The sequence below is a fragment of the Eimeria maxima genome, genomic scaffold (genome assembly GCF_000499605.1).
Source record: "Eimeria maxima Weybridge genomic scaffold, Emw_scaff586, whole genome shotgun sequence".
NCBI classification, from domain to species: Eukaryota; Apicomplexa; class Conoidasida; order Eucoccidiorida; family Eimeriidae; genus Eimeria; species Eimeria maxima.
Window position 1 is genome coordinate 7,795 of NW_013566619.1, and position 14,061 is coordinate 21,855.

Sequence of the window (14,061 nt, forward strand, 5' to 3'; positions counted from 1 at the left end):
TTTGCCCATTAGATAGGCAAAGTACATGCAAGAAGAAACATAACAAATATACATATAGTGTTAGTACAGATAAGAAAGAGAGACTTTATTAAAGACTGTCATGTACTACAGGACAAACAGGCGACTAGGAGAAGGGCCATCATAGAGCAGCGTATTAACTCTCCTCTTGACCCCTAAATACCATGGGGACAGTCGCCCCTTATGGGTCTCGACCTGTGTGGGGAGGGAGACCGCTAAAGAGGAGTTGTAATAGCATGTATTTGATGTATTGAGGACTGCAAGGCCCTATCTACTAACAAATAGGATAGAACATTTTCTTATCCAGCAGAAACATATCTGCTTCCTTCTTTTATAACAAACTCTGTTTGTTACACAACTCGAGATTGCAGACGCATGCAAAGACGCTGCCATCATAAGGCTCCTTCATTACTTTCAATCTATGATTATCTTATCGTGCTTATTACTGTTTATACGCATAGTGTTGTTGTATTCATGAGCTCGCCGCAACAGCAACGACCAGGTGGGTTCCTCATGCATATGCATATCTTGTTACTACCCCCACTAGTTTATTAGCAGAAGAGAGAAAAAGGTAAAGTGTAAAGAAATGAAGACGACATCCCTTTATATATATTTATCCCTCTTGCATGCATATAACCCTGTAAAGAACTAACAACTATAGTTCATCTCTTACAACCATCAGCGGTAGTTTTTAAGAGAAAACAACTGAATAAATCTTTTATTAACTTCCTCAGCAAAGCAACTGAATAAATCTCTTATTATCTTCGCTGGTTAACAGAGGGTCGCTTCTTTGTTAGGTCGCTGCCTTATCATCTGCTCTGCTACCAGGACTTCCATGAGGCAATAGAGTCAGCAGTCATTGAGTCAGCATACATCATGTACGATATCCTAAAAAAAAAGCAGATAACAAATTAACTTCCTTCTTTTCCCTTTCTCTAGGTATGTGGAGATTAAGGATTATATTGCTTGGATATGAGCGGGAGGAAGCAGCCTGTAAATCAATGTGAATTGGATCCGATCTTCTTGCTACGTCTCAACGTGGAAGACAAACAGCACAGCGCCACATAAAAACGCCTGCATGCGTCCTTCTTCGCTTAATACTCAAACATTGTAGACAGTTGCTAGTCAACTTTGTCTTCTTATAGGTTATATTAAGCAGGAGGAAGGAGTCATCTAGCCACAGATATAAGCACAACCAACGCTGTTACCATGAACGGATCTTGGGGCCGGGGATCATCGTTTCCTTGGCATCAACTCAAATGAAGGAGAACCGATGATAGATTTTAGGGTTTAGGGTTTAGGGGGTCTGGTGTTTACTATAAACTACGAACCCGAGGGGCCCGTTGGGTCAGCGAAGGCTGTACGGTTTTTGTGTTTTTTGTTCTGTTTAATTCGTCAGCAAGATAACAGACGAGGAACCCCAAACCGTAAACCCTAAACCCCACAGATATGATAGAAGATGCTCAGACTGCTCGACGATGCATGCATATTTGGTAAAGAGGCAAAAGTAGCTGCATACATAGAAGCCCGAGAGGCAAAGCAAGAATGAGACGGGAGGAAAAGGGGAAAGAGATGCATGATATAGTGTTCTTCCCCATTAACAAATGGAGACTCAGCCTACCCATCTACTGTTAGGGTTAAAGGTTAAGGGTTCAGCTCTGGGGTTTGGAGATTAGGGTTTGGGTTTTAGGGTTTAGGGCCAACAGGGTAGTATCTTTGGTCCAGGTTCCTCTAAGAAAACAAGACCATTTACACTAATGCATTCGTCTGTTCTTCGTTTTGCGTAGGGGTTTCATACCTCTAGAGTTTAGGGTTTAGGGTTTAGGCTTTAGGGTTTAGGGTTACGTTCGGGTCTTAAAGGTGGTAGTGGTGGGTCGGCACGTAAAAAGTCAGAGGCGTGCATGGAAGTCAGCAGCATTTAGGGTTTTAATTAGAATTTTTAGTTTTGATTCTCTAGGGTTTAGTGTTTAGGGTTTAGGGTTTAGGGTTTAATGCATGTAGGTGGGGTTGGTACGGGCAGGCATCTAGGTGACAGAAGAAACCGTAAACTCTAAACCGTAGGCCGTAAACCCTTGACCCTAATTCGCAAACCCTAAATAGTAATTCCTCAATTATGGTTGGAGAAACGCTGAGTGTAAGTATAATCTACTCTGTTGAGTTAACTCTTTCCCTTATTTATGTTGCATTTTACGCCATAAACCCTAAACCACCGGGCAAACACTGGACAGAAGGCTAAGGTGTCTATATTCTTCTGCTCCTAGGGCTTGAGATCTAGGGTTTGGGGTTTAGGGTTTAGTTTTTAGGGTTTAGTGTTTAGCATTTAGGCACAAAGGGAATCTGAGGGATGGATGCTCCCATTAAGACTGAGCTCCTGCGTAAACCCCCCCGCCCAAAACCCTAAACCCTAAACACCAAACCCTCAGGCATTCACGCAGCAACTTTAATGATAGGATGTCTGAAGAAAATGTTGTGCTGCAGCAGAGAGAAGCAACAGCAGCAGCAGCAGCAGCGGCTTCTCCTTCCCTATTCTGTTACATACGCAGCAGACTAGGATGGCTCAGTGAGCCCCAGCAGCTGCAGTTGCAGCAGCAGCAACAGCATCCGCAGCAACAGGACGAGCAGGAGGAGGAGGATCCGCAACAGCAACAGCAACAGCTATTGCAGCAGCAGCAGCAACAGCAGCAGCAGCAGCAGCACGAAGAGCCCTCCCGTTTCGTCTGCGTGTTCCATGACTGCCTTCCTCATGACGGCGACTCCTCTCCACCGCCAGCAGCAGAGACAGCAGCAACAGCAGCAACAGCAGCAACAGCAGCACCAACAACAACAGCAGCAGCAGCAGGAGGAGGTATAAGTGTATTGGTACTGTTTCTTGTTGCTGCTAATCTGCTGTTGTATGCAGATAGAGGGGTAGTCCCTGGTGCAGCAGCAGAAGTTGCTGCTATGGTGCAGCGGGCTGTATGCACAGACACCCCAAGTAAATATGTTGGTTTGCTGCAGTCAATATTTGTATTATTTATATCTTTCTTCTCCCCTCTTTCTTCTCTTCTTTGCATGCGTTTCCCCCCCTTCTTGCTGCTGCTAGGTGCACTGCTGCTGTGGGTTGTTGCTGCTGTTTCTGCAGCAGCAGCAGCAGCAGCAGATGCATACGTATTTCTTGCTGCAACACGAGCAGCAGCAGGAGCAGCACAAGCTGTTTTCTTAACGGTTGGCTTTCCTCTCATTGCTGCAGCAGCAAAGCCCCAAGTAAGAGGACGTCTTGTTGCTGCTTATTTAGCTGTTGCCCCTGTCGGGTTTGCTGCTGGATCTGCAGCAGCAGCAGCAGCAGCAAGCGCATGGAGATGGTTCCTTTCTTATCTCCTATTGGGGCTTGGAGGTGCTGCTCTATTCCCTCTATGCATGCATCTACATCGCCAGCAGCAGCAGCAGCAGCAACTCCTGCAGCAGCAGCAGCAACTGGGGCTTCAAGCTGACACAGCAGCAAATTCCTCAACACCTTCCACTGCTGCAGCTGAAGAGGAGGAGGAGGAGGAGCAGCAGCAGCACTCGTCTGCCATGATCGGCAGCAGCAGCAACAACAGCAACAGCAGCAGCAGCACTATTGGCTTCTGCCGTCAGCTGCATGCATTATTTTCTGTTCCTTTTGCATGCATATGTTTTGCCTACGGTGTATACGCAGCTGTGCTGCAGGGGGTTGGGGCTTTTTTACCAGGTGTATCTTTATCTCTTTCTTTATTTTCATCAGAGCTTGCTGCTGCTGCTGCTATTAGTGCTACTGTTGCTGTAGCAGGACTTGCAGGTATATAAACCCTAAACCCTAAACCCTCAACACTAAACCCTAACCACTAAACCCTAAACCCTAAACCCTAATACGTGTTGGCCTTTTGGTATGCTTTAGGAACTTTGGTGGGGGGATGGGTTGCGGAGGCACTTGAAGGGAGAGCTGCTGCTGCTGCTGCTGCTGCTGATGCTGCTGATGTTGCTGCTGCTGCATCTTTGCACTGGCCAAGAAGGCTCGAAACAACACTAACAGCAGCAACAGCAGCAGCAGGAGAAACGCAGCCTACAGCAGCAGCAGCAGCAGCAGGAAAACCATGTGACTCAGCAGCAGTACAGCCGAATTCAGAAATGCAGCAGCAGCAGCAAGAGCAGCAACAGCAGCAGCAAGAAGGCCACATGCTGACGCAGGATTCCATAAGTCCTGGCGCACCTCCATGCATCAAAGCAGCAGCAGCAGTAACAGCAGCAGCAACAGCAGCAAGAGCAGCAGCAGCAACTGACCGCCTGGAGCCGCAGCAAAAAGAATTTGCTGCCTTTGCAGAAGAGAGAAGCAGGTCCATTCACTCGCTGCTGTTGCTGCATTTGCTTCTTCTGCTGCTGCTTCTGCTGCTCCTACTGCAGCAGCAGCTGCTGCTGTTACCTCTGTTGCTGTTGCTGCTGCTGCTGCTTTTGCTGCAGGCTGCTGCGGCTGCATGAGTTGTGCGGAGGTGCTACCTATACAACAGCCTTCTCTGTTGTGTTTCTTATTACTGCTTGCTTCATGGTTGGTAAACCCTAAACCCTAAACCCTAAACCCTAATTTCCAAACCCTAAACCCTGCATTGGGCTGTTTTCTTCTTCCTTTTTCCTTCTTTTTATTAACAGCAAATCCCTTCTCTTTATCTATTGCTACAAACCCTCGGATTTCTGGTTCTCCAAGTTTCACAAGTAAACCCTAAACCCTAAACCCTAAACCCTAGTGCTAAACCCTAGTGGCGAACACCCACCGCAACTTGCAGCTAAAACGATCGTTTTTCTTTTAAGGGTTTAGGGTTTGTTTAAATGTATATCTTGTGAGCAGTTAAGTGCCTATGAATCTGGCTTATTATTCGAGGGTTTAGGGTTTAGGGTTTGTTGTTTGCAGGTTAGCTTGTCTCTTGCTGTCCTTAACTCTGTGCCTTATGAAAGCCGCTTCTTCGCTAATGCAATTTGCATCTGTTATATGCATGCATTAGGGTAAACCCTAAACCCTAAACCCTAAACCCTAGTCAACAAACAACGAATGTTAAACGAATGTCTTATCGGGTACAGGCTGCTGAGTTTGGTAGTTGTAGTGTTCAGAACTAGGGTTTAGGGTTTAGGGTTAGAGTTTTTTAATTATGGTTCAGGGCTAGGGTTTAGGGTTTGTGAACTAGGGTCTAGGGTTAGGGTTTAGGGTTTGTTGCTTGCAGAGATGTGCCCTCTCCCTTCTTCTTTGGCTGGCTGAAGGATTTCCTTGCACCTGCATGCGCGGAACTCGGGCCCGACGTAAACCCTAAACCCTAAACCCTAAACCCTAAACTTTCGTGGGTTCTAATTCGGGCTGAAGGAGCCAGAAGCCGAACTCTAAATAGATTGTTGTTGTTGCTGCTGCTGTTGCTGCTGCTGCTGCTGCTGCAGGGGAAGGCTACTGTGGATTGCATGAACGAGAGCAGCGGTTTGCGGTTGACGTTGCTGTGTATGTACACCCCAATAATCCTCATGTCTTTAGCTGTATTTGCTGCAAAGTCTAAAGGAAAGGATATGCTGCTGCAGCAGCAGCAGCAACAGCAGCAGCTGCAGCAGCAGCTGCTGCTGCACTCAGGTGAGGCAACCACACCGTATATGCAACAGCATCTCTCCGTTAGCATTTCCTGATGCTATTTGCAGCAGCTGCAGCTTCTGTTGCTGCTCTTGCTGCTGCTGCAGCAGCAGCAAGAGCAGCAGGAGCAGAAGGCAGGCGTGAGTACTGCAATTAAAACCCGGGGATTGACACTCCCCATCCTTATAGCAATCCCCAAACCCTAAACCCTAAACCCTCAAGCCTCAATTTCTTTCTCTCCCCTCTTAGGCTTTAGGGGCTATAGCCCATAGCCGGTTGGTTAGGGTTTAGGGTTTAGGGTTTACGGCCTCAGTCATCTTTTCGGCTATCACAGCAAACGTAACCCTTTTTCTTTAGCTCCTCTCTTGCTCTCTTTAAGTCCTGCAGTGTATGGATACACAAGGGTTTAGGGTTTATAGCTGAGGAACGAGGGCTTATGCATTTGGTGGTCTAGGGTTTAGGTCTCTTAGGGTTGGGGTTTTGGAGTCGAATGTTTAGGGTTTACAGTTGAGGGTTTAGGGTTTGAGTGTCAAAGCTTGTACTTATGATTTAGCTCGGAGTGTTTAGGGTTTACATCTGATGGTTAAGAGTGTATAGGCGTTAGATTAAGGGTTTAGATTTATAAGGGTTTAGAGTTTAGAATAAGGGTTTAGGGTTTAGGGTTTACAGCTGCGAGTTCTCCTGCTGCCTCTGGTACTTCTTTCAATCTCCAAGCCCCAACAAACACCGACACAAAACCCCAAACCCCCAACACAACGATTTGCGTAACCGCCACCTGCGCGCATGCACACAAACCCTAAACCCTAAACCCTAAACCCTTGATTTGGACCCAGTGGGTCTCTGTAGGATAGTCTTGCGTCATCGTCAACAAACCCTAAACCCCAACACGTAACCCTCCAATTGCAGCTGAGCTGTCGTCATTGCCAACAAACCCTAAACCCTAAACCCTAAACCCTAAACCCTCACGGAGAGCGCGCAGATAAGGAGGCTGTTGTGTCCGTAGGTAGCAGCAGCAGCAGCCGTCATGCAGGCGGTAACAAAGACTGCTAAGAACAGAAGGATTTGGGATCGGCGGGACATCGTGCCAAACCCTAAACCCTAGTAAACCGTAAACGCTAAGCGCTAAACCCTAAACCCTAAAGCCTAAAGCCTCGGGTTGTAAGAACTGCACATGCCAATTGCAGGCGGGGTCTGGATAAGAAAGGGTTTGCCTGGATGTACACGTTTCTGGGTCACTTCATACCAAACCCTGAAAAACCCTAAACCCTAAACCCTAAACCCTTGCAAGACAGAGAGATCTGCGTTCCGGCGGGAAGAGAAAGATGGACGAGAAAACAAGAGTTAGTTTAAATACAAGCCAAGAGTTGCTGAGTAGAAGATATAACTTTAGGCAATAAGGGTTTAGGGTTTAGGGTTTAGGGTTTAAGCAGCCGCTAGGGGCCCCCAGCTGGCAGCAGCAGCACCATCATGAGTTGCAATTACACCAGCCTCAAGGAAACAAACAAATAAATTATTTAATTTAATTTTTATTTTTTGTTTTTGTTTAGGGTTTAGGGTTTAGCTACTACCCTATTCATCAGGAGTATGTGCTGCTCACCCGTTAGTGTAAGACCAACCCCACCCATCCACACTCTAAACCCTAAACCCTAAACACTCAACCCCAAACCCTAAACCCTAAACCCTTGGCTGCACAGGCGCCAGCACAAAGATCCCTTCCTCTGGTAGCCCTGAGTGGCAGTCTGCTCCCAAAGCTCTAAACCCTAAACCCTAAACCCTAGACGCTGGAGGGTTTAGGGTTTATTACGGCGGCATGAGGCGAATACCGCTGCCTCTATTTAACGTTGTTAACCTCCCTCCTGATGCGTTAGCAGCAGGAGCAGCAGCAGCAGTTGCTGCTGCTTGTTCTTCTGCGGATCTCCCAGATACAGCAGCAAAATCTGCTGCTGCTACTGCTGCTGCTGTTGCTCCAGCAGCAGCAGCAGCAGCAGGTCAACAGGTGACCGCAGGCAGTTTCTATGATCATCATAAGCAGTACGAGCAGCAGAATCAGGAACAGCAGCAGCAGAACTATGATCTGCTGCTGCAGCAGCAGCTACTGTTGCTGCAGCAACTGCAGTTGCATTCGCAAGAGGCGGACTCGCAGCAGCAGCAGCAGCAGCATCAGCAGCAGCTGGAGCAGCAGGTAGACCACCACCAGCAGCAGCAAGAGCTGCAGCAGCACGGGCAAAGAACAACACGATCCCGTTCCTTCTCAGCACAAGAAACTACACGGAGGCCGTCGGTACACCGCAGACAGCAGCAACAGCAGCAACAGCAGCAGCTGCTGCAGCTGCAGCAGCAGCAAGAGATAACCCGTCGCCGTGTTGAGACAAGACAGCAGCATGCAGAAGAAGAAAAGCAGCGCGTCCAAGTAAACCCTAAACCCTAAACCCTAAACCCTAAAGATAGAGATGTGGGAAGTATCCAAGTAGCTGTTGCTGGTACTATTGCTGCTGCTGCTGCTGCTTCTGTGCTTTGTGTTGCAGCAGCTGCGTCTGCAGCAAGAGCAGCAAAGGAAGCAGCAGCAGGAGCTGCTGATTCAGCAGCAAGAAGCAGAATGGATTCAGCAGCAGCAGCAGCAGCTGCAGCAGCAGCAACTGCAGCAAAGCCTGCAGCTGCTGCTGTCCTGCGCGCTGCAGCAGCAAAGCGAAGAGGTGTGTACATACGCTAAACCCTAGGAGGGTTTGCTGCGGTGTATAGGCACCTAATTCATATTTACCATCTGCTGCTGCTGCTGCTGCTGCTCTTGCTGCTGCTCTTTATGCTGCTGTTGGTGTTGCTGCTGCTGGTGGTCCTGCGAATGCGGATGCAGGCAGAGCGCCTACGACTCCTGAGGCAGCAACAGCAGCAGCAGCAGCAGCAAGTGCGAGCAGCAGCAGCAGCAGCAGCTCTAGCAGAGAAAAAGCGGCAGCAGCAAGAGCAGCAGCAGCAGCCGCTGCTGCGGCGCCTTCGGATAAGAGAAGTTGAAATGGAACGCGCAAGGGTAAGCACTAACTGCAGCAGCAGCAGCAGCAACAGCAACAGCAGCAGCAGCAACAGTAGCTCCAACGATAGCTGCGCCAGCAGCATCTGCTTATTCCTTAGTGTTGCTAAATGCTGCTGCTGCTGCTGCTGTTGCTGCTGTTGTGTGGTTTGTTTGCTGCAGCGCATGCGAGAGGCTGCAGCAGTTGCAGAAGCTAAAAAGTCCCAAGCAGCAGCAGCAGCAGCAGCAGCATCAGCAGCAGCTAAAACAGCAGAAGCAGCAGCAGCAGCAAGTAAACATATAAGCATGGCAACAAGACGACGGCAGCTGCAGCGGCAGCAGCAGCAGCAAGGAGACTGCAGCAGCTATGTTCATCTTGGGGACCTGTTCGTCCTAAACCCTAAACCCTAAACCCTAAACCCTCATCAGGAGAGCTAAACTTAGCAGAGCCTAGACGAAGGGTTCCCCATTTAGTGCCTAGTGTTTCTTACGTAGGGTTTAGGGTTTAGGGTTTAGGGTTTAGTCTGTTTGTGTTGCGCAGAGCCCCGGGTGTAGCTATGAGCGAAATACCCGATGCAGCAGCAGCAGCGCCAGCAGCAGCAGCAGCAGCAAAAGGAACTCATTTCACGGCTGCTGCTGCTGCATCAGCCCACTCCAGTGACAGTTCTCTGCCTCTGCAGCAGCAGCAGTTGCAGCAGCAGCAGCAACAGCAGCAGGATGAGTGCTCCGACGAGCAGCAAGACTCAGAAGAGGAATGGGAGCTGCAGCAGCTGCAGCGGCAGCACAGTTTGCTGCTGCAGCGGCTGGCGGTGCTGCAGCAGCAGAAGAAGCTGCTTGCTGCGCATGCATCGGGGGAATGGATGAAAGGCAACAGCAGCAAACCTGCTGCTGCTGCTGCACCAAAGGATGCTGCTGCTGCTGCAGCTGACGTTGCTGCAGCAAACGCAGCCATCCCTACTATACTACTTACTCCTGCTGCTTCTGGTGCTGCTGATACTCGTGCTGCTGCTGCTAAACGTGCAACGGCTGCTCCTGCTGCTGCTCCTGCTGCATCTCCAACCCCTGCAGCAGCAGCAGCAGCTACTACTTCCTTTGGTACCTTTATCTTCGGTACATCTACTAGGAGGCAGCAGGAAGTTGCTGCAGCTGAGGGCAGCGATGCTAATGTTTCTGCTGCTGCCGCTGCTGTTCCTGCTGCTGCTGCTCCTGTTGCTGCTATGCTGCCGGAGAGCTCCTCGTGGGGTCGCCCTAGCAGCAGACAGCAGCAGGAGCTGCTGCCTAGCAGCCGCAGGAGGAGCAGCAGCGTCGTCACAACAGTATCCTTCTGCAGCAGCAGTAGCAGCAGCAGTAGTAGCAGCAGCAGCAGCAGCAGCAAGAAGATTATCACCACCAGAAGCAGGCAGTTGGCAGCAGTGGGAAGCGCAGGTGCAGCGGGAGCTGCTGCTCCTGCTGCGCAACCCAAGCAGCGGCAGCAGCAAAGACAGCAGCAGCAGGAGCCGAGGCAACAGCAGCGGCAGGAGCGTGCTGCAGCTAGAAGACATCCGCAAGATGTATCTGCTGGAGAGCAGCAAGGGAAGTCGCAGCAGCAGCAGCAGGAGCAGCTAGAGCAGCACCAAGAGGAGGAGGAGGAGCAGCAGCAGCAGCAGCAGCCAGAGAAGCAACAAGAGCAGCAACAATCTATTTTTCTTGCTGCCGATGCACTAATAGAAGAATTTATATCTGCTACCGTCTAACGCTGCTGCTGCTGTTGCAGCAGCAGCAGCAGCAGGGCAGCAGCAGCAATTGTAGTAACAGTATTGGTACACATGCACACTAGAGCTGCAGCAGCAGCAGCAGCTTAAGCAGCAGCCGCAGCACCAGCAGCAATTGCTGCTGCTGCTGCTGCTGCTGCGGAGAGTCTTTTGAGGGTTTGGTGGGCTGAGGGTTTGAAACCCTCTGGTCTGTGGGCTTCGCTAAGATGAACCCCGTAAACCCTAAACCCTAAACCCTAAACCCTAACATGAATTTAATAAGGTGTATTTAATTAAAACAATTAAAAAGAGAAGGTGTGAGGGTTTGGTGCAGCATAGAGAGGGAGGCGCTAGGGGAAGCAGCAAACACTAAACAATAGCAGCAACCGTAAACCCTCACTGACACGGAGGTGCTGCGAGGTGCAACACATGATACAAATTAGGGTTTAGGGTTTAGGGTTTCGGGTTAAGGGTTAAGGGTTTGGATTACAGGAGCACTAGTAACGTAACGAGACAACCAACAGAGACAACAACAACAACAGACCCTTTCTTTATTGGGGCTGCATGCGCGGAGCCTCTTGTAACGGCCCCTAAACCCTAAACCCTAAACCCTAAACCCTAATTTGTAGATTTAGAGCTTTCCCCACCTCTTACCCACACCAGCAACTAAAACCCCCTCCGTCATACCCGTTGCTTCTTCGTCGTTGCTGCGGTCCCCCCATTGCTGCTGCAGCTGCTGCGGTGGCTGCTGCTGCTGCTGCTACTACTGCCCCTTTTTGCTGCTGCTGCAGCAGGGGTTTAGTTTTTGTCTTGGTTTTAGCGGACCAGCACTCCATCTAAGGGCAGATTCGTCTAGCCACTTAACCCTAAACCCTAAACCCTAAACCCTAAACCCTGGCCCGCAATGGCAGACCGACATAGCGACTCGGTTAAGGAGAAACTCTCTCTTAGCCTTGACGAAATCATTGCACTTAATAACAAGCAGCAGAAGCAGCAGCAGCAGCAGCAGAAGCAGCAGCAGAAGCAGCAGCAGCAGGACAGCCCGCAGCAAGGAGGCCCCCAACGACGCAGGAGGAATAATGCTGCTGCTGCTGTTGGTCCCTATACACCTCGTGGAGGACCCTATTCTTATCAGCACAATGGTGGTAAGCAGCAGCAGCAACAGCAGCAGCAACAACAACAACAGCAGCAACAGCAACAACAGCAGCAACAGCAGCACTAGCAGGAGCAGCAGCAGCAGCAGCAGCAGCAGCATTTTGATGGCTTGTTGTCTGTTTTTCTTGTTTTTGTTTATTCAGTGCCAGGTGTTGGGTACTCTGTCAAGGTTATAGGCCTCCCCACCGGTAAATCTAGGGTTTAGGGTTTAGGGTTTAGGGTTTAGGGTTTGTAGGGGTGTCTTGGTACTGGGCAGGTAGTAGGATCTAGGGTTTAATCATTAGAGGTTAATTTCTGCAGTAGTGGTTTATGCTCGAGGGATTTAAATTTAAGAAGGTTTTTTTTTTAGGGTTTAGGGTTTAGGGTTTAGGGTTTAGGGTTTGCGTATCAGGGATTCCATGGCCTCGTTTGGAGGGAATGGTACGAAGATCTTTTGGTCATTGCGGCACCATCATAGGTGTTGTACCAAGAAGAGATGGCGAAGCGTGAGGGTTTAGGGTTTAGGGTTTAGGGTTTATTGTTTGTGGGGTGTATAGAGGGTTTAGGGTTTAGGGTTTCTATCTCTATTTTTCAGCATATTGCAAATAATCCCTCTATCCAACTTTTTTTATTTTTTTTTTTTAAATTCCTATCCTAGGGTTTAGGGTTTAGGGTTTAGGGTTTAGGGTTTTGGGGTGTATACGCAGCTGGATTCAATTTTCCGACGTGTCTGCATGCCGTGTTGCTCTGTCCGATATGCAAAATGCAAAAGTTGGAGGAAATCAAATTACTGTTGAAAGAGTAAGTTCAGGTGTATAGGCACCTATTTATTTATTTATTTATTTATTTATTTATTTATTTATTTATTTATTTATTTATTCAGGTGTATAGGCAGCTTCTAGGGTTTATGTACACTTATGCTTGTCCCACAGCAGCAGCTGCACAATTAGCAGCACAAGCAGCAACAGCAGCAGCAGGAGCAGTAGCATAGCCACACCACCACGACAACCACAACCAGCAGCAGCAGCAGCAGCAGCAGCAGAACTAGCAGCAGCAGCAGAACTAGCAGCAGCAGAACTAGCAGCAGCAGCAGCAGCAGCAAATGAATGTGATGTGTGTGGTGTATAGGGAAATAGAGTATCAACAGGAGGTATAATAGAAGGAAGCAGCAGCAGCAGCAGCAGCAGCAGCAGCAATTATTATAAACCTTTTCCTCCTTTTCGTTCTTTAATTCCTTTTGCAAATAATCATCCATTTAATGAACATCTAACCCCTACACCACCTAATAATCCAGGAGTACGTAAACCCTAAACCCTAAACCCTAAACCCTAAACCCTAATTTGACCGTAAACCCTAAACCCTAAACCCTAAACCCTAATTAAACTTTTAACACGGATTAAACCTTAAACACTAATTAAACACTAATTAAACACTAATTAGATAATAAACACTAATTAAACCCTTAACACGGATTAAACCCTAAATACTACACCAAGATAAATCCATAAACCCTAAACCCTAGATATGTTTCCCTCTCTGTCATAAACCCTAAACCCTAAACCCTAAACCCTGAATATATGCAGTATATTGTTGAATTATACCTTATAAATACAAAATATATAAATAATACATACATATAAATATATACCAATATATATATATATATATCCATAAAACCCTGGCAATATTTAGGGTTTAGGGTTTAGGGTTTACGTACATAAAATTTCATGATTTTTTTTTTTTTTTAGTGTAAAGGGTTTAGATACATCATTTTATTTCTTTTTTTTTTTTTTTGTTTTTTTTTGTGTATAAATATACAGGGAGCAACAGTAATAGTATCTAATGTACCATTAGATCTAACTTGTGAAGAAATAGGTGGTGCATTTTCTTGTGTAGGTGAGGTAATATATTGTGAATTATTATTGAATAGTTCAGGTGTACATACAGGTCGTGTTGCTGTTTCTTTTACTAAATCTTCTTATGCAATTGAGGCAGTAAAAAGATTTGATGGTGGGGATCTTAATGGTAAAATTATTAGAGTATTCCTTGAATAAATTATTATTATTATTATTATTATTCTTCTTCTCCTGCTGCTGCTGCTGCGGTGGTGCTGCTGCTGCTGCTGCGGTGGTGCTCCTGCTGCTGCTGTTTTTACCGTCAAACCGGTGGCTCTGGAAGTGCAGCAGCTGCTGCAGCAATAGCAGCTACTGCAGCAGCTACTGCAGCAGCAAGAACAAAAAGAAGAGGAGGAGGTGGAGATGCAGCAGCAGCAACAGCAGCAGCAGCAGCAGCAGCAGATTATACGGTTTATTACTTACCTATTGGTACAGTTATAGTAGGGTAACAACAGCAACAAATAATTGTTGCTGCTGTTGCTGCTGCTGCTGCTGCTGTTGTTGTTGTTGTTGATGATGATGATGCCGCTGCTGCTGTTGTTGCTGCTGCAGTAGCAGCAGCAACAACAGCAGCAAAGTGTTTATATATAAATATTAATAAAGAGGGGCCCCCTGGTGTATTTATGTATATTATATTTATTTATATTATATATATATAATATATATATAATATAAATATAATTAATT

At 47.6% G+C, this 14,061-nt stretch overlaps 3 protein-coding genes across 3 annotated transcripts; all 3 read left to right on the forward strand.

Annotated features, from left to right (window-relative positions):
* Positions 1 to 2,469: 2,469 nt before the first annotated feature.
* On the forward strand, positions 2,470 to 5,971 carry EMWEY_00038140 (hypothetical protein, conserved; the record flags this gene model as incomplete). Its single annotated transcript, XM_013482312.1, has 8 exons — positions 2,470 to 2,863; positions 3,695 to 3,814; positions 3,914 to 4,349; positions 4,474 to 4,558; positions 4,919 to 5,010; positions 5,226 to 5,301; positions 5,434 to 5,617; positions 5,928 to 5,971. 8 exons carry the CDS (start codon positions 2,470 to 2,472, stop codon positions 5,969 to 5,971), a joined length of 1,431 nt encoding a protein of 476 aa, XP_013337766.1.
* A 1,453-nt stretch (positions 5,972 to 7,424) lies between these two features.
* Positions 7,425 to 10,348, forward strand: EMWEY_00038150 (hypothetical protein; the record flags this gene model as incomplete). The annotated part of the gene is made up of 5 exons (XM_013482313.1): positions 7,425 to 8,024; positions 8,140 to 8,307; positions 8,466 to 8,636; positions 8,799 to 9,001; positions 9,157 to 10,348. 5 exons carry the CDS (start codon positions 7,425 to 7,427, stop codon positions 10,346 to 10,348), a joined length of 2,334 nt encoding a protein of 777 aa, XP_013337767.1.
* A 901-nt stretch (positions 10,349 to 11,249) lies between these two features.
* On the forward strand, positions 11,250 to 12,298 carry EMWEY_00038160 (RNA binding protein, putative; the record flags this gene model as incomplete). The annotated part of the gene is made up of 4 exons (XM_013482314.1): positions 11,250 to 11,490; positions 11,644 to 11,688; positions 11,892 to 11,985; positions 12,187 to 12,298. The coding sequence occupies 4 exons, from the start codon at positions 11,250 to 11,252 to the stop codon at positions 12,296 to 12,298; spliced, it is 492 nt and encodes a 163-aa protein (XP_013337768.1).
* Positions 12,299 to 14,061: the final 1,763 nt, after the last annotated feature.